Source organism: Halichondria panicea, chromosome 6 (genome assembly GCF_963675165.1).
Source record: "Halichondria panicea chromosome 6, odHalPani1.1, whole genome shotgun sequence".
Taxonomy (NCBI): domain Eukaryota; kingdom Metazoa; phylum Porifera; class Demospongiae; order Suberitida; family Halichondriidae; genus Halichondria; species Halichondria panicea.
The window spans coordinates 3989311-4014288 of NC_087382.1; the positions used below are offsets into that span (position 1 = coordinate 3989311).

Genomic DNA, 24978 nt, shown 5'->3' on the forward strand with positions numbered 1-24978 from the left:
CTTGTTATCTCAAGTGCCTGCTTGCATGTAGTTTAAGTGGTTTGGTGGACTGTGGTAAATCAGCAAGTACAGGCCATGCATGAATAACATCCTGTTTGTAGATTTATCTTTGAGTGACTTTGCAAGCACTATAGCATATTTATATCATGTTGATGGAATGCAAAGAGGATGCATGTCTAACAGAGATCAGTAACACGTAGATTAACATATCAAGCATGCAAGAATAGTTGCTGTCATTTGAATTACTGTATGCTGCTGAGAATGAGTGTCCTTGTATTGTGTATGAGCTGCCTGTGTCTATGGCTGGGGAAGGTGAGTGGTATAATAATAGTCAGTAGCTGCAGTTGAGAGTCCCAATGCTTGCAGCTCCGTGTACTGGTGTCTGCAGACTATGTGGTACAAGTGAAGATGGTATCTTACAGTCATCCATCTAACACAGTTTCTGGTGGCCGATGTTGTGATTCAAGCTATCGTGAACCATGTGATGGATGGGAGCGCTGTGACACCTACTTCATCTACTGCCTGAGGCCACATGCCAGTACTGCTACACAGTGTCCCAGTACTGCTCCCGGATATACTGCAGTCAGTAACTATATCGTGGATGGGGCAGACATTGATTTCACACAACCTACTGTACTAGGACTCTCTAATCCATTCAATCTGACTGGAATATCGACAGCCTGGGAGGTAAGATACTGAAGACTATTTCAATATACTATTGCTTGTGATTGCAGGGAGCTCAGCTTTACATACAAGTGCTTGATTATGATACCTTTTCATCACATGATACTATTGTAAAGTATCGATTTAATCTGAATCCCTCCGTGTCAGTGGGATCAACAATTACACCATCTGCCTCAAGTACCGCTACTGCAAGGTTTAGTGCTACTGTGTTGTGTGCTCCATTCTTCATTGGAGGCAGTTGTCAGTTTTTCAATTACTGTCAGTTCAATGCTGTCACATGCAGTGACAGAGGAACGTGTGTGAATGAAATGGACAGTTTCACTTGCAACTGTGACCCTCCCTACTTTGGTGCAAACTGTGACTTTTGCTACAACATATATTGCAACGAAAGAGAAACGTGCACCAATAATGGCTTTGATTCCTACACCTGTGTCTGCAATGCTGGCTATACTGGTGTTGATTGTGAAGACATTGATGAATGTGAGGGGCAGAGCTGCAGTGGAAATGGTGTCTGTATGAATGAGGTCAACTCTTACACATGTGCCTGCAATGCTGGCTATACTGGTGCTGATTGTGAGGATGATATTAATGAGTGCTTGCTAATGGAGACAGTGTGCAGTGGCCATGGTAACTGCTCTCACGGAATAGCCACTTTCACCTGCTCATGTGACCTTGGATACACTGGACAGAGATGTGAAACCAACATTGATGATTGTGTGAATAGGAACTGCAGTGGAAATGGTGTGTGTGTGGATGGTGTCAACTCGTTCACTTGTGAGTGTGTGTCTGGCTTCACTGGAGAGATGTGCAGCACTGCAGGTATTGTTACGGTGGCCCTGAGCGTTACTATTAGTTCACCTTAGCTACTTGATACTTCGCCTACCTTAGCTACTGAGTAGTTCGCCTACCTTAGCTACTGGGTAGTTCTACTTGATAGTTCGCCTACCTTAGCTACTGGGTAGTTCACCTACCTTAGCTACTGGGTAGTTCTACTTGATAGTTCGCCTACCTTAGCTACTGGGTAGTTCACCTACCTTAGCTACTGGGTAGTTCTACTTGATAGTTCGCCTACCTTAGCTACTTGATAGTTCACCTACCTTCGCTGCTTGATAGTTCACGTACCTACCTTAGCTACTTCGCAATTGACCTTTGAACTGCATGTTAATTCTATTTAATGCTGCTGTAGCCGTACTGCACTGTACATAGCGACTCGACTATAGAGATCAATAATGAGAGCTACATAGCACGTATACAGGTACTGAGGATTATCTAACAGCAATGCAAGACTAGAGTACCACACCAGAACCATTGTATAGTACAGAATTCTTGTGCTGCGATGGATATAAACGTGAACAACTTGAACTGCATGTGTTGTATTAGTCTGGGGCCAGACCTTTTCTCAGAGGGGAGGGGGAAGAGAAGAAAAAGGTCTCTTAATCCTAGCTCTATTGCCCCAAGCTATTAGACTAGCTAGTATTGTGAATAACATGTAACTTCCAAATGAATCAAGTGTGGTACTCTCATCTTGCATTGCTGTTACCCATAGGGTAGCACTAACTGGCTGCAGATAATCCTCAGTACCTGTATATATACATGGAGCTCTCATTTATATTGAGTCGCATGGCTCCAGCAGCAGCATTAACATACAGTTCAAAGGTCAACTTCGAAGTAGCTAAGGTTGGCGAACTACCCAGTAGCTAAGGTTGGCGAACTACCCAGTAGCTAAGGTTGGCGAACTACCCAGTAGCTAAGGTAGGTGAACTACCCAGTAGCTAAGGTAGGCGAACTATCAAGTAGAACTACCCAGTAGCTAAGGTAGGCGAACTACTCAGTAGCTAAGGTAGGCGAAGTATCAAGTAGCTAAGGTGAACTAATAGTAACGCTCAGGGCCACCGTATATTGTAGTTCAAACTAATTCTGTTATAATTATACTGTAGTGTTATAGGTGGTGGTCCAGGGAGCCTCACTCTGATAGGAGGAGTGGTGGGAGGTCTCCTAGTGCTGATGCTGATACTCGTGCTCCTGATAGTGGTTGTGGTGGTGTGTGTACGCAGAGCTCATGATCAGGGGAAGACCATTCAAGACACTCAGTTGCAGGGTAAGTTGTTTGTGTGCCTAACATTGAAGTAGCTATACATGCACACATGCATGCACTGTTTACATTTCACTAGTGTAGTTTACTTTACAATGTGATCTGAGTGTTTATGTTTCAGTATGCTCAAGCTCATGAAACGATTTACTAAGTTTGCATGTCTTAATTTAGCTGGAGACAACCCAGTGTATGGGATTCCTGAGAACAGAACAAATACCATCACTTCAGAAACAGCAGAGTTCGACAACCCGATATATGGCAGCCTGGAATCACTTAACGATGCAGACCTGGTCAATCCAATTTATGGAGATGCAGATTTCAATGATGTACCTTATGAATTGGCCCCTGCAGTATCAGACTATGAGACACCTATTAGTATACGCAGAGCTCATGATCAGGAGAAGACCATCATTCAAGACACTCAGTTGCAAGGTAATAATTAAGTTGTTTGTGTACCTGACACATTGAAGTATAGCTATGCTCAAAATCATGCACACTGTTTACATTTCACTAGTGTATATTGATTGGAGTGTTTATGTTTCAGTATGCCTGAGCTTTGCTGTTGTTTTCCACAGGAGATCTAAACACCATTTCCTATATTCCTGGAGACAACAAAGATGTACCTTATGAATTGGCCCCTGCAGTATCAGACTATGAGACACTTGTAGGTACCTGTGTATGATAATAGTAATAGAGAAATAGCGCAAAACAATAATTATTTCAATGTGGTTGATAACTTCATACTGAGACTCATGAAATATGCTGATGCAGCACATTTTGTATGAAGTAGTAAGGTAGTGAGTGACATGATAAATGTAAATGTTATAGCTATGCAACCATTGCCGAGCGTAAGGATGGACTGGGACAGACTAGTGATATCTACGATGATGTCAACACGAGGCAATAACTTTATGTATTATTATTTGCCACAACACAAATTACTAATTCAGTTTGCTTGCAATTATAATTTTATTTTGATAACCTCTTGTTATCTCAAGTGCCTGCCAGCTTGCTTGTAGTTTAAAAGTGGTTTGGTGGACTGTGGTAAATCATGTATCTATACATGTAGGGGTTGGAATGTGCAGGCACCGGTCATGAATAACATCCTGTTTGAAGATTTATCCTCTGAGTGAATTTTTGCAAGCACTATCCATGCATGCATGCATATTTATATCATGTTGATGGAATGCAAGGAGGATGCATGTCTAACAGACATGCAAAGTAACATATCAAGCATGAAAGAATAGTTGCTGGCCATTGAATTACTGTATTCTGCTGAGAATGAGTGTCCTTGTTACAAGGCTTGTATTGTGTATGAGCTGCCTGTGTCTATGGCTGGGGAAGGTGAGTGGTATGATAGTCAGTAGCTGCAGTTGAGAGTCCCAATGCTTGCAGCTCAGTGTACTGGTGTCTGCAGACTATGTGGTACAAGTGGAGATACTCTCCTACAGTCATCCATCCAACACACGCTCTGGTGGTCAATGTTGTGATTCACCATTGGGATTCAATGGTGTAGTACCATGTAACGAAGGGGAACGCTGTGACACCTACTTCATCTACTGCCTGATGCCACATTCCAGTACTGCTACACAGTGTCCCAGTAATGAGCCCGGATTTACTGCAACCAGTAACAATACCACTGACGGGGCAGACATTGATTTCTCACAACCTACTGTACTAGGACTCTCTAATCCGTTCAATCTGACAGGAATATCAACAGCCTGGGAGGTAAAAATGATACTACAGACTATTTCAATATAGATCAGTACCATTTCTTGTTATTGCAGGGAGCTCATACATACAAGTGCTTGATTCTGATACTTCATCATATGATACTATTGTAAGGTATCAATTTGGTCTGAATCCCTCTGTGTCAGTGGGATCAACAATTACACCATCTGCCTCAAGTACCGCTACTGCAAGATTTAGTGCTACTGTGTTGTGTGCTCCCTTCTACATTGGAAGCAGTTGTGAGATCTTTAATCACTGTGAGTCCATATGCAGAGAAACGTGTGTGAATGAAATGGACAGTTTCACTTGCAACTGTAACCCTCCCTACTTTGGTGCAAACTGCGAGCATCAAAACTTTTGCCACAACAGAAATCGCAACGAAAGAGGAACGTGTACAAACAGCATTGATTCCTACACCTGTGTCTGCAATGCTGGCTATACTGGTGCTGATTGTGAGGTGGATATTGATGATTGTGAGGGACAGAGCTGCAGTGGAAATGGTGACTGTATGGATGAGGTCAACTCTTACACCTGTGTCTGCAATGTTGGCTATACTGGTGCTGATTGTGAGGTGGATATTGATGAGTGCTTGCTAACGGAGACAGTGTGCAGTGGCCATGGTAACTGCTCTCATGGAATAGCCACCTTCACCTGCTCATGTGATCCTGGCTACACTGGACAGAAATGTGAGACTGACATTGATGATTGTGTGAATAGGAACTGCAGTGGAAATGGTGTGTGTGTGGATGGTGTCAACTCGTTCAGTTGTGAGTGTGTGTCTGGCTTCACTGGAGAGATGTGCAGTGTGGTGACACAAGGTAAACACTAACTTCCTTAACACACTTGACAGCTTATTTAGATGCTTAGTGAATGCTGCTGTATAATTCTTCTTCAGCATGTTTGTTTTCTATATATACTTTAGACGTGAGATCAGATGATGCAACAGCTACTATAGCAGGTGGAGTGGTGGGGGGACTAGTGGGCGTTGCAGTCATAGTCATTGTCATAGTCATTATCATTAAGAACAAGAAAGAATCTTCAAAATACAACGGTAAGGCTATATATCTCAGTGTGTGTACTACACTAACATAACTTGTTTCTCTCCCTGCAGTAACTGTTAGTGGAGGAGGAACTGCCAACAATGACATACCATGTCAGAACAACGTGGTGTATGGTGTGTGTGAGATGAACACAGCTCAACCTCAACCAACACCCTCCCTACTGGCCTACCCCCGTCCTCTATACAAGAGCAGGAGTATGGCTACCCATTGTGTTCCCTCCCACCAGTGTACGAAAGTGTGGAGTTGAGGGACGAGAAACTCATGAGATCAGTGTAAATGTTAGCTATGCAATCGTTGCCGAGCGTGAGGATGGACTGGGACAGACTGGTGATATCTATGATGATGCCAGTACGAGGCAATAACTTTTATTTGCTTTAACGCAATTACTGCGTGTACTATAACCTCTTGTTATCTCAAGTGTTTGCTCGTAGTTTAAATGGTTTGCGGACCCTGCATGCATTGTCATATGTATAAACTATGGGGGGTGATTCATCTATGTATGGAAGAGTTATGTACAGGCTGTAGGTTATGAATGAACATTCTGTATGAAGACATATTTTAAGTGACTTCCCACTGGCTGCAAGTATTACATCCATGCTGCATGTTGATGGAATGCAAGGAGGGTGCATGTGACATAGTACTAGCAGACATCTCTTCAAAATATAGTTGTTAACATATCAAGCAAGATAATTGCTGGCTATCGAATTACTGTATGCTGCTGAGAATGAGTGTCCATGTGTATGAGCTGCCTGTGTCTATGGCTGGGGAAGGTGAGTGGTATAATAGTCAGTAGCTGCAGTTGAGAGTCCCAATGCTTGCAGCTCAGTGTACTGGTGTCTGCAGACTATGTGGTACAAGTGAAGATGGTATCTTACAGTCATCCATCTAACACAGTTTCTGGTGGCCGATGTTGTGATTCTATCTATCGTGAACCATGTGATGGATGGGAGCGCTGTGACACCTACTTCATCTACTGCCTGATGCCACGTTTCAGTACTACTACTGAGTGTTCCAATAATGAGCCCAAATATACTGCAGTCAGTACCAATATCGAGGACGGGGTAGCCATTGATTTCTCACAACCTACTGTACTAGGACTCTCTAATCCATTCAATCTGACAGGAATATCAACAGCCTGGGAGGTAAATTAGTTACAATTAAACTGTATAGCAATTTCTCTTGTTATTGCAGGGAGCTCAGCTTTACATACAAGTGCTGGATTTTGATACCGTTACATCAGATGATACTATTGTAAGGTATCGATTTGATCTGAGTCCCTCAGTGGGATCAACAATCATATCATCTAGATCTATAGCTAGATCATCAGATACTGGGGCTAGTATTGCTGTGAGTACTATTGTGTTGTGTGCTCCATTCTATTTTGGAAGCAGTTGTCAGTTTTTCAATTACTGTCAGTCCAATGCTGTCACATGCAGTGACAGAAGAATGTGTGTGAATGAAATCGACAGTAGCACTTGCAACTGTAACCCTCCCTACTTTGGTGCAAACTGCGAGCATCAAAACTTTTGCTACAACAGAAATTGTAACGAAAGAGGAACATGTACTTTTAATGGCTTTGATTCTACACCTGTGTCTGCAATGCTGGCTATACTGGTGCTGATTGTGAGATGGATATTGATGAGTGCTTGCTAATGGAGACAGTGTGCAGTGGCCATGGTAACTGCTCTCATGGAATAGCCATCTTCACCTGCTCATGTGATCCTGGCTACACTGGACAGAGATGTGAGACTGACATTGATGATTGTGTGAACATAAACTGCAGTGGACAAGGCAACTGTACTGACAGAGTTAATGGCTTTGATTGTAATTGTTTCCCTGGTTATACTGATATCATTTGCCAGACTGACATTGATAAATGCGATGGAATAAACTGTAGTGGCAATGGTCGTTGTGTTGACATGGTGAACATGTTCCTATATGACTGTGAACCTGGCTACACTGGTGCTGATTGTGAGACCAACATTGTGATTGTGTTAATAGGAACTGCAGTGGAAATGGTGTGTGTGTGGATGGTATCAACTCGTTCAGTTGTGAGTGTGTGTCTGGCTTCACTGGAGAGATGTGCAGTGTGGAGACACAAGGTAAACAACACTAACTTCCTTAACACACTTGACAGCTTATTTAGATGCTTGGTGAATGCTGCTGTATATGTTTATTCTTTTAGCATGTTTGCTTTCTATACTTCAGACGTGAGATCAGATGATGCAATAGCTACTACAGCAGGTGGAGTGGTGGGGGGACTAGTGGGCGTTGTGATGATTGCAGTTGTCATAGTCATTCTCTTTGTGATTATTGTCAAGAGCAAGAGAGAGTTATCTAAATACAACCGTAAGACTTTTTCAGTTGTGTGTACTGTAACTTAAACATAACTTGTTTCTCTCCCTGCAGTAACTGTTAGTGGAGGAGGAACCGCCAACAATGACATACCATGTCAGAACAACGTGGTGTACGGTGTGTGTGAGATGAACACAGCTCAACCTCAAACCAACACCCTCCCTACTGGCCTACCCCCGTCTTCTCTACAAGAGCAGGAGTATGGCCTCCCATTGTGTTCCCTCCCACCAGTGTACGAAAGTGTGGAGGCGAGGGACGAGAAACTCATGATAAATGTAAATGTTAGCTATGCAACCGTTGCCGAGCGTGGTGATGGACTGGGACAGACTGGTGACATCTATGATGATGTCAACATGAGGCAATGACTTTAATTTACCCCAAACGCAATTACTGTACTAATATTAACCTCTTGTTATCTTAAGTGCTTGCTCGTCGTATATATGGTTTGCGGATCGTGCATGGTCATGTAGCTAGGGGGTGATTCATCTATTAATTTATGTAGGATGCAAGGTTATTGATGAACATCCTGTATGAAGACATGACTTCCCACTGGCTGCAAGTATAATTATATCCATGTGATTTATGCATCATATTGATTTATGCAAGAAGGGGTGCATATGACACAGTACTAGCAGACATCTCTTCAAAATATTACATAGCTGTTAACATATCAAGCAAGATAGTTGCTGGCCATTGAACTACTGTATGCTGCTGAGAATGAGTGTCCTAATTGTATTGTGTATGAGCTGCCTGTGTCTATGGATGGGGAAGGTGAGTGGTATAATAGTCAGTAGCTGCAGTTGAGAGTCCCAATGCTTGCAGCTCAGTGTACTGGTGTCTGCAGACTATGTGGTACAAGTGAAGATGGCCTCCTACAGTAATCCATCCAACACACTCCCTGATGGTCAATGTTGTGATCCAGGCAATGGTGGAGGATGTAACGGAAAGAAGCGCTGTGACACCTTCTTCATCTACTGTCTGGTCCCACATTCCAGTACTACTACACAGTGTCCCAGTAATGAGCCCGGATATACTGCAACCAGTGACCATATCGAGGACGGGGCAGACATTGATTTCTCACAACCTACTGTACTAGGACTCTCTAATCCTTTTAATCTGATAGGAATATCACCAGCCTGGGAGGTAAATAATGATAGTAAAGCTAATTGTAGACTAATCAATTGTTATTGCATGCAGGGAGCTCAACTATACATACAAGTGCTTGATTATGATACCCTTACATCAAATGATACTATCGTAAGGTATCGATTTGATCTGAATCTTTTCTCAGTGGGATCGACAAGCACATCATCTGCCACAAATACTAGGGCTATTATCGCTGTGAGTACTACTGTGTTGTGTGCTCCTTTCTACATTGGAAGCAGCTGTCAGTTTTTCACTCACTGTAAGGACAATGCTGTCACATGCAGTGACAGAGGAATGTGTGTGAATGAAATGGACAGTTTCACTTGCAACTGTGACCCTCCCTACTTTGGTGCAAACTGTGAGTATCAAAACTTTTGCCACAACATATATTGCAACGAAAGAGAAACGTGTACCAATAATAATCTTGATTCCTACACCTGTGTCTGCAATGCTGGCTATACTGGTGCTGATTGTGAAGACATTGATGAATGTGAGGGGCAGAGCTGCAGTGGAAATGGTGTCTGTATGGATGAGGTCAACTCTTACACATGTGTCTGCAATGCTGGCTATACTGGTGCTGATTGTGAGGTGGATATTGATGAGTGCTTACTAATGGAGACAGTGTGCAGTGGCCATGGTAACTGCTCTCAAGGAATAGCCACCTTCACCTGCTCATGTGATCTTGGCTACACTGGACAGAGATGTGAAACCAACATTGATGATTGTGTGAATAGGAACTGCAGTGGAAATGGTGTGTGTGTGGATGGTGTCAACTCGTTCAGTTGTGAGTGTGTGTCTGGCTTCACTGGAGAGATGTGCAACACTGCAGGTATTGTAGTTCAAACTAATTCTGTTATAACTATACTGTAGTGTTATAGGTGGTGGTCCAGAGGGTATCACTCTGATAGGAGGAGTGGTGGGAGGTCTCCTAGTGCTGATGCTGATACTCCTGCTCTTGATAGTAGTCGTGGTGATGTGTGTACGAAGAGCTCATGATCAGGGGAAGACCATTCAAGACACTCAGTTGCAAGGTAAGTTGTTTGTGCATGTATCTAACAGTGAAGTAGCTATACATGCACACATGCATGCACTGTTTACATTTCACTAGTGTAGTTTACTTTACAATGTGATCTGAGTGTTTATGTTTCAGTATGCTCGAGCTCATGAAACGATTTACTAAGTTTGCATTTCTTAATTTAGCTGGAGACAACCCAGTGTATGGGATTTCTGAGAACAGAACAAACACCATCACTTCAGAAACAGCAGAGTTTGACAACCCAATATATGGAAGCCGAGAATCATTCAACGATGCAGAATTGGTCAATCCAATTTATGGAGATGCAGATTTCGAAGATGTACCTTATGAATTGGCCCCTGCAGTATCAGACTATGAGACACCTATTAGTATACGCAGAGCTCAGGGGAAGATCGTCATTGAAGACACTCAGTTGCAAGGTATAATTAAGTTGTTTGTGTACCTAACACATTGAAGTACAGTAGACTCTCGTTAATCTGGTCACCCTTGGGACCATGCAGCTTGGCTGGAATAGCGAGGTAAACGGAATAGCGAGTGGCCATACTTCAGGGTGAGTTTTGTGCAGTAAATATATAGCTAGCATTCCGTGCCAAGCCAAATGGCCGGTATATCGCGGTGGCTGTACTTTAGAGAGCCGGAATAGCGAGAGTCTACTGTATAGCTACACTCACAATCATGCACGTCACACTGTTTACATTTCACTAGTATATTGTTTACTTGTGATTGGAGTGTTTATGTTTCAGTATGCCTGAGCTCATGAATAGATTTGCTCTTGTTTTCCACAGGAGACACCATTTCCTATGTTCCTGGAGACACCGAAGACGTACCTTATGAACTGGCCCCTGCAGTATCAGACTATGAGACACCTGTATAGTACGTACCTGTGTATGACAATAGCTAGTATAGAATGGAAGGCATGCAGAACAATTTCGATGTTGTGAATTCTCTTGTATAATTGCATTCCATCAGTTGAGAAATCAGCCCTTCCCCCTTTTGATTTACACCCACGCACAAATTGACATTGCAATTCACCATCTATTGTATAACAGTAAACATCTCACAGTGTAACGTTTGTACAATCATGTATTATTTTTACACCATTATAATTATTTATTTGTAGACTGGTAATCACTTATAGACATTCACAATCATATAATAGTTAAGTAATCGGGTTGCCACTAAGACTATATATCAATGTTAGCGTTTACAGGAGCCCATAAAGAGAAGGAGCAGCTAACTACGGGGATCACGTTTCGTAAGTGGTTATGACCGCATTTCCATATATGCAGAGTCACTATGTGGTTGAATCCCTACACGTGTTATACGCAATGCAGGGATGCGGTTTGCAAGCACTTAGTCGCTTCCATACAAGGAAGTGCGGTTTCACCGGCAATTACGAAACGCGATCCCCGAGTATACGTTGAAGTTAGCCGCTCCTTCTCTTTATGGGCTCCTGGCGTTTAGCTGTCAAGCTGACACAAAAGTGCCACCCCTTGTTCAACCCAGTGTTCCTCAGGCTTGTCAGTAGGGATCTTCATAGCGATGACAAAGTTTGTAGAGTGGCCAGTAGTGGAGAGGGTACCTCTTTTGTTACTGGTTTTGTACACTGGGGCGGTGTAGGTGAGCTTGTCAGGATCTCATCTCTCTTGAGTGGCTTTAACCAGATCTGAACAGGGAGAGTCATACATCACAATCCTGTATGCAGCTACACACATACACGTGCATACACATCGACTCTATAGTACAGAGTGATGCCTTGCAACGCATCGAAATAAAAACTACAGGAATTTTAATAGACAAACATTAAGAGATTTGTGGATTTACAATTTGAAAGTTGTAAGTTTTATTTGGTGTTAGTGAGGGCATAATTATTATTATAGGTAGGCCCATATATAGGATTTCAGAATGGTTAAATGCTAAAGTGTATAATGTAGCCAACCATAACTATTGCTTTGGTGAGGTAAGCATACGAACGCAGTATGTACATAAGGTGATCATGATTGGCTGCACTTTCAACACTATAACTATAGCAACACAACCAATCTGAAATCCTCTGACTGTGCATGTATGTACCAAACGAGAGTACGTGCAAGTTCACTTACTTTAGGCATGGGGTCAGTGAGGATCTTTGGATGAGACTCGCCTATTAGCTTAGTCTTTCTGCCTCACCTAGCACACATACACACATACGCACATACACACCTATACAGGGACAAGAGCGTACTAACACTACAAGCTTATACTATTATATAGGTAGAGGGAATGAATAATCTGTTAGTCACACTGCACAACTAATTACTAACCATCTTCAGGTTTGGTTGTGCATGCATGCACTCTTCATCCTACATCTCTGAGTCCATTCCAAACAAATCGGTACATGGGTCTTGCATAGTTTTAATACAATTTATATACTTTTGCTTTTAGTGTCAAAGGTATAGAGAGCGATTGCTTACCTTAAGCATCAGAAAAGATACTATATATCCTGCATGTACTTGATTTCAGTTGTTTTGGAGGGTTTATTCAGTTTTTAGCCTGCATGAACAACCATCAGTTTGAAGATTATTCTCTAGAGAGGAGAGTTGAGCAAGCTTAGAGCATGTTGATGATCTTCCAATGCTTCTCTTTAAGGTGTGTGTTAATCAGGTGTCTTAATCTCAAAAGTGTATACACTTTGGACTATACTACTCCGATGATGCTTTAAATTTGGGGGTAGATAAGTTCACGAGCTTTCACTATAGGGTTGATTTGATGTAAGACCATTGCTGATCTAGTCCACTGAGCTGTTTTGTTAGTTTTAATAGGGAGAGATTTGGGTTTGTCTTTTTGTAGTTAAAAAGAAAAATTTTTCTCCGCTGACTGTGGGGTAATTCCAACAAGATTCCAGAGATCTTATATAGATTCCACAACATTCTGTATGAGATTCCTGGCCGTTGCGGACCCCTCGCATAATTTGTATGCAGGGAATATTTTTCAAATCTCTAAAATACCATCGTTTTTATTTCGAGGCTTGGTGGGTTTTCACCATGCATCTTCTATGGTTCCCCCACCATGCATGCAGGAAGTGCATTTCTAGTAAGGGCTGCATATAGTTAAAAGCATCTATCCATGTGTATGATGTACCTAGCTTGCTATATAATAATTATTGTTGCAGTCACTGTAGCAGCCTCACAATTATAGCTATGCACTACAGTTGGAGGTTGCTAGTATACAAGGACTTGGCATGAGATAATGGCTACTGGGCAAGACTCAGGGTGAGAGAACATGCACACCACATAATATTATATTGTGGCATGTCGATATAATTATTACTGTTTGACTATAAGAAAATTACGCCCCATTGGAAAGGTTATAATTTGACCCTTCTTGGAATTAGTTAGCTGCATGCAAGAAATAAACCCTGGGCCCGTGTGTCACGATCAAACACCTGAACACTAGTAGAAAATAAATGCCCCTCTGCTTAATATTTGAAATACGTATAATAGGCATAATATCTAGCTATAGGCACTTTGTTGGTGCTACATCGTTTTCCAATAATACTGCAATTTGATTGGCTAAAGGAAGTGTTCTATCCCAACTTAGAAAATCATGTACTTACTTAGAAAATCATGTAGCAAAGAACATTCAAATCTGATTGGCTAGAGAGACTCATGGTTGCTATGATCTAAAATGCTTAGACACTGTTTAGGAAGTTTCCACATAATTTAGAAGCCCTCGCGCAGGGCTATTAGAACCCTCACTACGTTTGAGATAGTACAACCAGCCTTTTGGGCTGTAGAAACGTCCTAAAAACAGTGTCTATAAAATATAATTATTATGTAGACTCTCGCTATTCCGGCTCTCTGAAGTACGCCACCTCGATATACCGACCATTTGATTTGGCACGGATTGCTAGCTAGATATTTACTGCACAAAACTCACCCTGAAGTACGGCCACTCGCTATTCTGTATACTGGCCAGTGCTGGCTGCCCCAAAGTAGGTTTTCAATGTACGTTTATTACGGCCAGATATGAAATTTTGGGTGTGGTTTGGCAGATAAAATGATTCATTCCTTCATTATCCTCGAGACAAGAACTGCAAAATTAGTAATTACATTCGAGGTAAGGTCGTTTTTAAGCCACGGCTATTTCTTAAAATACAGCCAAACCTCGCTATTCCGGCCAGGCTGCACTGTTCCAAGGGTGACCGGATTAACGAGAGTCTACTGTATATAGAGTCACCATGCACTCAGAAATGTCACGATGTTCATTTCATGAAAATTGCTTTCACAGCATATGTATACAGCTATAGACTCGATCTGACAGTGAGCGCAAGTATATAATTATTGTTTCAGTATACCGTATAGCTGGTAAGTTTCGTGGGGTAAAAAATTCGTTCAACTCGAGAAACAGTGGTTTTCGTGAGTAAAAATTTCGTTTAGTCTCGTTGCCTGCACTGCATTCATACATTCAGGTAACCCACGCCTACGTTAAATTTCGTGGAGGTCAGCTTGCCCACAAAAATAACGAATATTTACCCCACGAAAATTACCCGCTATACGTGACAGGCTCTGGGAAAACCAGACTATTGGAGCAGAATTTAGTATTGAGCTACAGCTAAATTTATGCCTACAGGGTAACTCACGTGCTGTATGTAGGACCCTGGGAGAGCAATTTCAGTCAGTTTTGGCACTTGTATTCATGGTATCATAGTGCAAGTAATTATAAGAATAATAATCACAGCTTACTGCTCCCAACTATTGTAGCCTACAAGTCGAAGAGCAACTGGTAGTGGATTTGTGGGAGGCTGTTAGAGATGATGATGTCATCAAAGTGAGGTCCCTGTTGGAACAGGGGGCCAACCCCAATCACCAACTGTATTGGAGGAAGGATTGGTGGAACATGCATATACTCCCTCCAGTACATGAAGCATGCAAGAAAGGCAATCTAGAGATCACCAAAGCACTCGTTAGTGGCGGAGCTGATATTAAGAGAGGTAATGAACTATACTGCATTTCACTGTGCTGTCAGGAAGGAAATAATTATGGAGCTTGTTGTGTTCTTGGTTATATTAGTATTGGCCTCAGGCTATCATAAATTAATGTGAACTCTCACTGTTAATGTATACAACATGATTATTAGTTATACTGAAACAGGATTCCATGAGGTCATGTATTTAACTTAATTAGTGTATCCCATGCAGCCTTCCCTTCCTGTTGGCCTATCCCATGCACTGACACCTTAATTCTCATGACCAGCTTTCTAATGTCAATTATGACGTACATGTTTGAACAACATGACGTAAACTATATGCTAATTCTCGTGATGGAAAGTACAGGGCAGTGCAATGGCTAGTGCAAGTATTTTGTGTATGATGCAATGACTCACTATAGTGATCGAAATACACACAGGTGAGAGGGATGGGAGTATCTTTACCCCACTGCACTTTGCTTGTTGGAGTGGACACAAAGACACTGTACAGTGGTTGGTGGAAGAATGCAAGTGTGATGTTGGTGAGTAATTCTGTAGTGGGTATACTAACTGAATGGAAATGTGAGTTGTATCATGCATGCATGCAGTCATGTATATAATAATGGCAACTGTAATACAATACACCACGGTTTGATTGTTGTGCTCCCTGAAGTACATGGTAACTGCATGTAACTCTGATAATGCATGTATTGTAGGCATATTAATTGTACTCAGTATATGTGGTTGATTGTGTGCTGAATTTGAATGCATCATTACCGTCAGTATAATAATACAATACGTCTGTCCCTCATCACCTGTCCAGATGTGATTGATGTTGATGCCCCCACTCCTTTTGACTGTACAATACAGTATGGTTTTCATGAAGTTGTTGACTATCTCAATATAGTCAACAACTTCAAGTCTGAGCAAGCCCTTAATGAAGCCATGAAGGCTGGATTTGTCCGTGTGAAGACTACGAATATATTGTTCTTTGGAATGGCCGGTACTGGTAAAACCTCCACTAAGCATCTTCTTCTGGGACTGCCTCCTCTTGAAGATCGAAATAGCACTCCATTAGCTAGCACAGCAGAGAAGATATGTATTCGACAAATCCGTGACACTACAAAGCTGAAAATGGAAGCTCAAGAAGATCCCTCTAGAATATGGAGACCAGTATCTAGTGATGATCTACAACGCATTGTTGCTGATGTTATTAAATCTTATGTAACCAACTCAGATCCTAACTCTAAAGCATCTGCTATCCCACAAGAACTCAGCATTGCTCTGAAGCAACTTGAATCTAGCAATGAATCGGGTACGCAAGTTGATGCAACTCCTTCGACTTCAAGAGCTAGTCCAATGGTAGCTGGAGCAAAAACAAGTAAACTTCTCAACACTGTTCGGAATGTAATGGAAAATATTCAGCAGTTTTGTGATGATGATCATACTGCACTTCAAGAAAAGTTTGAATCACATTGGATCTACATAATCGATAGCGGTGGGCAACCACACTTTCATAATTTACTTCCACTATTCATGCCCAGAATTTCTGTAGCTTTGTACGTTCTTCGTCTGTCTGACTGCCTAGACGATCATCCGCTGGTTGAATACTACAAGGACAACAAGCCAGTTGGTGAAGGTTTCAAGTCACATTTCTCAGTTCTGGATAACTTCAAGCATCTCGTGCAGTCAATTCAATCTCACAGTGAAAACTGCAAGCTTGTATGCATTGCTACTCACAAAGATTGTCAATCTGAATGCAAGGAAACATTATCTGACAAGAATATAACTTTGTTGAACTTTGTGGAGAAGGATATTACTAAGAATTTGACCATGTTTTCTAATTTGGGCAAGAAAGAAATCATATTTCCTGTGGATTGCAAGCATTGCGATTCTGACAGTGAGAAAGTGGCAAAGACAATTCGTAAAGAATGTATACAATCTCAAGAGCTGAATAATAATGAAATCCTAGTTCCTTTATGGTGGTTTGTTTTGGAAATTGTAGTCGAGAAAGTTTCAAACGATCATAACAGAAAAGTTTTAAGCAAGACCGAATGTGTAGAATTTGCGAAAGCATTTCAGAATTTTCACGAAGATGCACTTGTTGAAGCCTTAAAATTCTTCCATGAGCATCACATATTTCACTACTATCCTGCCATTCTACCAAATGTGGTATTCTGTGATACTCAAGTGCTTCTTGATAAAGTAACAGAGCTTGTCGAGTATGCTGCATATGTGCGAGGAAGTAATGATCCAGCATCTGGATGTGGAAACTGGTTAGATTTTATTAATAAAGGGATTATTACAATTGAAATTTTATCTGAGAAATTTTTTGAAAAGCATTATATTGATGAACTCTTTGCACCTACGGATCTCATCAAAATATTCAAGCAGTTGCTGATAGCCGCCCCATTTGGTTTATTCTCACTGGGGCAAGATAAGCGTTTCTATATGCCCTCACTTCTATCCCCATCAACTCAAGTCAATGACAAACGGGCTGATTTGCTTAAGACTGGTTTAATCCCACTCGTTTTACAATTCAAAAGCAACTGGCAGTGCTGTGGAGTGTTTTGCTGTCTCCAAGTGTACTTAATTAAAGAATGTGAATGGGAAATTGAAATGGAGGATTATCAGCCGAGTATAAACTTTGTACAATTGATTCATCAAAAGCGAGACTGTACTATCACGCTAATTGATGAATTTTCGTTCCTCGAAATTCATTTTCTAGTAGTAATCGAAAAGAAATATTGTCTTTGATACATGAAAACGTTCACTCTGGTCTTCGATCTGCTTACAAAGCCCTGAAATACACGTATGAGGAGCCTGAAGTTGCATTTTTCCATGAATTTCCTGAGTCTCCAACTGAAATAAATCACCAAGTGCCCCGCCACCCAGCTCGTGTTCTGGCTGAGGATGATGTTATGAGGTGTACTCTATGCAAGAAGACGTATAAGCTAGAAGACGGTCATAAAGATTGGCTCTCTGCTTGTTGTAAGTATAAGACCATGATATAGTAGTCTATAAAGGCACATTCATTCTCTTGCCATATAACGAGCGAGAGGTTGGCGAATAAGCCATTTGAACCGATTTGGCGTGGCTAGTATTTTAATGGCATGCATCCACTGCTTAGTTTTAAAATTGGCAGTTTTAAGATTAAATGTGCTTTTTTGTGCATACCTGGTGACATATTTTCACAGGTAAATTTGTTTGCGAATTCACTGTTTAGCTTTTTTGCTGGTATTAAATTCTTGCTCCAGTTGTGAAATTAATATTATTCATAACGTTTCTAATTACTCACAAGTGCATTGCAATTTCCAATTATCTGCGAGTACACATTTTTGCGATTTTACTCTTATTTGCCAGAAATAGCAGAAATTAATACTCGCGAAAATATGTCACCTTAAGGTACTATCAATCATCCAGGTCTGAAAAGTCTTTAGCAAAAAATTAAAAATAAGTGGGGACTGACTTAGAAGTCAGTCCCCACTTATTTTTAATTTTTTGCGGTCAGCTATAGATCAGTGTGTGTGTAATTTGCTCTATGTGCAATCTATTGGTCATTCCGATCCTCAGTTAAATAGCAAATTTGGATGTCCTATTCTCTCTCTATACTATAGGCATTGCTGTACATGAGGATGATCAAGGGGGTGAAAATCAATTGTGTACTAACAACTTGCAAGACATTTTCTCTGAATTAATGGGTGCCATTAATGAATGGTTTGCATTGGGCCTTGCTTTAGGGATTCAAGATCCCATGCTTCAGGAAATAGAATCTAATAAAAAAAGCAACAAAGATCGTTTGCGTGAAATGCTGGCCCACTGGTTGCGAACTTCACCTTCTCGTACATGGCGTGACATTTGCAATGGCCTCAGAAGTAACACTGTCGAACACTACGTTCTAGCGGATAAAATTGAGAAGAAATACAACAATGGTAAAATTAGTGTGATCGTGTAAAGTTTACTATTATAGCCAAACACCATGCAGGTCAGCTATGTTGGAAGCAAAGAAAAAGTTGGTCTAATAATGCGTGACTGTGTTCGTATATTGAAACTTTCTTTTTACTCACTGACTTGCTTCCCATGCAGGTGACTCGTCCCGACCACCGGGCCGTCATCCCCCTATCACTGGTGAGAAGAGAGAGGCCACTAAACACACTGAGCAAGGTGAGACTGTCGGTTGTTGGTTGGTCTATTTTACTGGTAAGTGTCTCCATGCAGTTCTCCCCAAGAAACCTCGGTCAGAGAAGCAGTGAGGGAGGAAAATAAACTATACGTGCACTTTCAGTTGACGTTCGCTTCCTCATATAGAGAATAGAAATACGTAGTACAATTTTCTCGTAAATTTTTCCCCTAACACAATTCATTAATTGTTATAATTATTGACCGTTAATATTAACCTCTTGTTATCTCAAGTGCTTGCGCGTAGTTTAAGTGGTTTGCGGACGGTGATCATGAAGCTATATATATAATTACCTTAAGGTGACATATTTTCACAGGTAGATTTGTTTGCGTTTTTACACATTTTGCTGGTATAATTTTTTGCGAAATGTCGATCTGGATACATTAAACAATAGGGCGGCCAATTATTTGCGAGTACTAATTTTTGCGATTTTACTCTCATTCGCAGAAATAGCAGAAATTAATACACGCGAAAATATGGGTTTCATCTAAGGAGTATGCTACAGGTCATGCATGAATAAACATCCTGTATGATAATTACATAATTAATTTTAACCTCTTTGTGAGGCTGCAAGCACTATAGATCTGTGCATCATGTTGATAGAATGCAATCATCAATTATCTCTCATCAAAATACATAGTTGTTAACCAGCTTAAGCTTATAGCTTATGTAGTTGCTGGACATTGAACTACTACTACTGTATACTGCTGAGAATGAGTGTCCTTGTATTGTGTATGAGCTGCCTGTGTCTATGGCTGGGGAAGGTGAGTGGTATAATAGTCAGTAGCTGCAGTTGAGAGTACCAATGCTTGCAGCTCAGTGTACTGGTGTCTGTAGACTATGTGGTACAAGTGAAGATACTCTCCTACAGTAATCCATCCAACAGACGCTTTGATGGTCAATGTTGTGATCCAGACAACGGTGAAGGATGTACCCTTGGAGAGCGCTGTGACACCTTTTTTGCCTACTGTCTTGTGCCACTTTTCAATACTACCATAGTGTGCCCCAATACTGCTCCCGGATTTTTTGCATTTAGTTCACGTACCATCACTGACGGGGCAGACATTGAGTAGCCCATTTATTTGTAAACTTACCAGAGAACTTTTAAAGCTAAGCTATAAAATTTTCAGAAGATATTACTCTAATCAAAAGTGTACCTAAAAACCAGTAAATGATGAATTATAGACACTGTGAGCATATGTAAGACCCATAAAGGGATGGTCAGGATACCTAAACCATTAATCTATTGTGTGATAAAAGTCTAAGACCTTAGCTGTTTAAGGTTAGTGTTTTATTACTCTAACCGGTTACCCACTATAACAATTTGCTGTTGTTCTATTAATCACCACAAACCCACCACCTTATGTTTCAATGGAAACATTTTTGGATATGTTGTAGTTCAGTCATTCATCTACACACGGGTATCAACACCATTTCTTAGAAATGCTCCAATCAAAAGATATTTACATTTAAGTACAACTACTCACACATTTGTGGTAATCTACTCTCTAGACTAAATGAACTGTACTAATAACCTTGATTCCTACACCTGTGTCTGCAATGCTGGCTATACTGGTGCTGATTGTGAGGTGGATATTGATGAGTGCTTGCTAATGGAGACAGTGTGCAGTGGCCATGGTAATTGCTCTCATGGAACAGCCACCTTCACCTGCTCATGTGATCCTGGCTACACTGGACAGAGATGTGAGACTGACATTGATGATTGTGTGAACGTAAACTGCAGTGGACAAGGCAACTGTACTGACAGAGTTAACGGTTATGATTGTGATTGTTTCCCTGGTTACATAGATGCAATTTGCCAGACTGACATTGATGAATGTGATGGAATAAACTGCAGTGGAAATGGTGGTTGTGTTGACATGGTGAACATGTTCCTATGTGACTGTGAACCTGGCTACACTGGTGCTGATTGTGAGACCAACATTGATGATTGTGTGAATAGGAACTGCAGTAGAAATGGTGTGTGTGTGGATGGTGTCAACTCGTTCAGTTGTGAGTGTGTGTCTGGCTTCACTGGAGAGATGTGCAACACCACTTCAGGTATAATAAATTGTTTCATGCTGTATAAATTATACCTCTTGCAGAGTTGAATGGTGGTCCAGGGGATCTGATAGGAGGAGTGGTGGGAGGTCTTCTAGTGCTGATGATGCTGATACTCCTGCTCCTGATAGTGGTTGTGGTGGTGTGTGTACGAAGAGCTCATGATCAAGGGAAGACCATTCAAGACAATCAGTTGCAAGGTAAGCTGTTTGTGTATACCTAGTAACATTGAAGTACAGTTGAGCCTCGGTTATCCGAATCCCGGTTATCCGAATCCTCGATTATCCGAATGCTAGAGCATAGTGCAATCTGAGCATGCGCAGTAGGAAATTGCCCACGTGGCTGGCAAAAAGAAGGGTTTGATTATCCGAATATTTCACTTACCCGAATGGGCCCGGGGACAAAGGTGTTCGGATAACCGAGGCTCAACTGTAGTACACATGCGTATATGACTTTTTACTGTTTACATTTCACTTACTTTACAACATGATTGGGTGTTTATGTTTCAGTATATGCCTGAGCTGTGTTTTGTCTCGAAATTACGCCCACTCATTAAGCTATATACTCATGGACTGTTGTTTTCCACAGGAGACACCATTTCCTACATACTTGGAGACAATCCAGTGTATGGGATTCCTGAGAACAGAACAAACTCCATCACTTCAGAAACAGCAGAGTTTAACAACCCATATGGCAGCCTGGAATCACTCAACGATGCAGAACTGCAATTTATGGAGATGCAGATTTCGAAGATGTACCTTATGAATTGGCCCCTGCAGTATCAGACTATGAGACACCTGTAGTACGCACCTGTGTATGACAATAGTATTACAGAAAATTAAGGGCAGAACAATATTAATTTGAAATAATATTATGCTGATGCAGCACATTTTAATTTTGTACGAAGTAATTAGGGTAGTATAAGGTAGTGACATGATGTTAGCTATGCAACCGTTGCCGAGTGTGAGGATGGACTGGGACAGACTGGTGACATCTATGATGACGTGTACACGAGGCAGTGACTTTATTATTTGCCTCTAAAGCAATTGCTACTTCAGTTTGCTTACGATTATTTTATGTTGATAACCTCTTGTTATCTCAAGTGCCTGCTTGCATGTAGTTTAAGTGGTTTGGTGGACTGTGGTAAATCAGCAAGTACAGGCCATGCATGAATAACATCCTGTTTGAAGATTTATCTTTGAGTGACTTTGCAAGCACTATAGCATATTTATATCATGTTGATGGAATGCAAAGAAGATGCATGTCTAACAGAGATCAGTAACATGTAGATTAACATATCAAGCATGCAAGAATAGTTGCTGTCATTTGAATTACTGTATGCTGCTGAGAATGAGTGTCCTTGTATTGTGTATGAGCTGCCTGTGTCTATGGCTGGGGAAGGTGAGTGGTATAATAGTCAGTAGCTGCAGTTGAGAGTCCCAATGCTTGCAGCTCAGTGTACTGGTGTCTGCAGACTATGTGGTGCAAGTGGAGATGGTATCTTTCAGTCATCCATCCAACAGGCGCTCAGGCGGTCAATGTTGTGATCCAGCCAACAATGGTGTAGGATGTACCCTTGGGGAGCGCTGTGACACCTTCTTTGCCTACTGCCTGATGCCACGTAGCAGTACTGCTATAGTGTGTCCCAGTAATCCCCCCGGATTTCTTGCATATAGTTTACGTGCCACCAATATCACTGACGGGGCTGACATTGATTTCTCACAATCTACTGTACTAGGACTCTCTAATCCATTCAATCTGACTGGAAAAACGACAGCCTGGGAGGTTAAGATTCACTGTTTTTTTTTGTATTCAAATTACCATTTATTGTATTTGCAGGGAGCTCATCAGCTTTACATACGAGTGCTTGATCTTGATAGCATTAGACCATTTCGCTTTGATCGTATTATAACGTATCGATTTGATCTGAGTCTCTCAGTGGGATTGACAACCACAGCATTTGCCTCATCAGATACCGCTAATATCGCTGTGAGTACTACTGTGTTGTGTGCTCCATTCTTCATTGGAAGCAGTTGTCAGTTTTTCAATTACTGTCAGTCCAATGCTGTTACATGCAGTGACAGAGGAACATGTGTGAATGAAATGGACAGTTTCACTTGCAACTGTAACCCTCCCTACTTTGGTACAAACTGTGAGCATCAAAACTTTTGCTACAACAGATATTGCAACGAAAGAGGAATGTGTACTAATAACCTTGATTCCTACACCTGTGTCTGCAATGCTGGCTATACTGGTGCTGATTGTGAGAACTGTGAAGGGCAGAGTTGCAGTGGAAATGGTGTCTGTATGGATGAGGTCAACTCTTATACCTGTGTCTGCAATGCTGGCTATATATACTGGTGCTGATTGTGAGGTGGATATTGATGAGTGTTTGCTAATGGAGACAGTGTGCAGTGGCCATGGCAACTGCTCTCATGGAACAGCCACCTTCACCTGCTCATGTGATCCTGGCTACACTGGACAGAGATGTGAGACTGACATTGATGATTGTGTGAACGTAAACTGCAGTGGACAAGGCAACTGTACTGACAGAGTTAACGACTTTAATTGTGATTGTTTCCCTGGTTACACTGATGCAATTTGCCAGACTGAAATTGATGACTGTGATGGAATAAACTGTAGTGGCAATGGTGGTTGTGTTGACATGGTGAACATGTTCCTATGTGACTGTGAACCTGGCTACACTGGTACTGATTGTGAGACCAACATTGATGATTGTGTGAATAGGAACTGCAGTGGAAATGGTGTGTGTGTGGATGGTGTCAACTCGTTCAGTTGTGAGTGTATGTCTGGCTTCACTGGAGAGATGTGCAACACCACTTCAGGTATAATAAATTGTTTCATGCTGTATAAATTATACCCCTTGCAGAAGAGTTGAATGGTGGTCCAGGGGATCTGATAGGAGGAGTGGTGGGAGGTCTTCTAGTGCTGATGCTGATACTCCTGCTCCTGATAGTGATTGTGGTGGTGTGTGTACGAAGAGCTCATGATCAGGGGAAGACTATTCAAGACATTCAGTTGCAGGGTAAGCTGTTTGTGTACCTAACATTGAAGTAGCTATATACATGCATGCACACTGTTTACATTTCACTAGTGTACAATGTGATCTGAGTGTTTATGTTTCAGTATGCTCGAGCTCATGAAAGGATTTACTAAAGTTTGCATGTCTTATTTCAGCTGGAGACAACCCAGTGTATGGGATTCCTGAGAACAGAACAAATACCATGCATCACTTTAGAAACAGCAGAGTTTGACAACCTGATATATGGCAGCCTGGAATCACTCAACAATGCAGAACTAGTCAATCCAATTTATGGAGACGCAGATTTTGAAGATGCACCGGCTTATGAATTGGCCCCTGCAGTATCAGACTATGAGACACCTGTAGCACGCAGAGCTCAGGGGAAGACCATTCAAGACACTCAGTTGCAAGGTAATAATTAAGTTGTTTGTGTACCTAACACATTGAAGTATAGCTGTATACTCACAATCATGCACGTCACACTGCTTACATTTCACTAGTGTATATTGTTTACTTGTGATTGGAGTGTTTATGTTCAGTATTCCTGAGCTTTGCTGTTGTTTTCCACAGGATATCTAGACACCATTTCCTATATCCCTGGAGACAACGAAGACGTACCTTATGAATTGGCCCCTGCAGTAT

At 41.4% G+C, this 24978-nt stretch overlaps 4 protein-coding genes across 6 annotated transcripts; all 4 read left to right on the forward strand.

Moving 5' to 3' along the window:
* Positions 1-182: 182 nt before the first annotated feature.
* On the forward strand, positions 183-11239 carry LOC135337221 (uncharacterized). Its single transcript, XM_064533115.1, has 21 exons — positions 183-312; positions 367-687; positions 735-1503; positions 2630-2782; positions 2948-3208; positions 3352-3440; positions 4024-4120; positions 4194-4403; positions 4564-5325; positions 5430-5558; positions 5619-5803; positions 6390-6710; positions 6760-6819; positions 7149-7917; positions 7978-8281; positions 8670-8694; positions 8746-9066; positions 9121-9898; positions 9948-10100; positions 10270-10524; positions 10891-11239. The coding sequence occupies exons 1-21, from the start codon at positions 250-252 to the stop codon at positions 10977-10979; spliced, it is 6114 nt and encodes a 2037-aa protein (XP_064389185.1). The 5' UTR covers positions 183-249; the 3' UTR covers positions 10980-11239.
* Positions 11240-13192: 1953 nt separating this feature from the next.
* Positions 13193-19513, forward strand: LOC135337486 (uncharacterized). 2 transcript variants are annotated; one of them, XM_064533422.1, is made up of 8 exons: positions 13193-13356; positions 14848-15077; positions 15493-15594; positions 15876-18043; positions 18670-18984; positions 19038-19064; positions 19139-19216; positions 19271-19513. In XM_064533422.1, exons 1-4 carry the CDS (start codon positions 13334-13336, stop codon positions 17807-17809), a joined length of 2289 nt encoding a protein of 762 aa, XP_064389492.1. In that variant the 5' UTR covers positions 13193-13333; the 3' UTR covers positions 17810-18043; positions 18670-18984; positions 19038-19064; positions 19139-19216; positions 19271-19513. The 2 variants fall into 2 exon arrangements, with proteins under 2 accessions (XP_064389492.1, XP_064389493.1); XM_064533423.1 differs by lacking the exon at positions 19038-19064.
* A 1236-nt stretch (positions 19514-20749) lies between these two features.
* Positions 20750-21343, forward strand: LOC135337222 (fibropellin-3-like). Its single transcript, XM_064533116.1, has one exon. It carries the CDS (start codon positions 20750-20752, stop codon positions 21341-21343), a length of 594 nt encoding a protein of 197 aa, XP_064389186.1.
* Positions 21344-22546: 1203 nt separating this feature from the next.
* LOC135337499 (fibropellin-3-like) lies at positions 22547-24738 on the forward strand. Of its 2 annotated transcripts, XM_064533440.1 has the most exons (5): positions 22547-22694; positions 22746-23078; positions 23133-24139; positions 24184-24339; positions 24492-24738. In XM_064533440.1, the coding sequence occupies exons 3-5, from the start codon at positions 23392-23394 to the stop codon at positions 24566-24568; spliced, it is 981 nt and encodes a 326-aa protein (XP_064389510.1). In that variant the 5' UTR covers positions 22547-22694; positions 22746-23078; positions 23133-23391; the 3' UTR covers positions 24569-24738. The 2 variants fall into 2 exon arrangements, with proteins under 2 accessions (XP_064389510.1, XP_064389511.1); XM_064533441.1 differs by lacking the exons at positions 22547-22694; positions 22746-23078 and having other exon boundaries at positions 23098-24139.
* Positions 24739-24978: the final 240 nt, after the last annotated feature.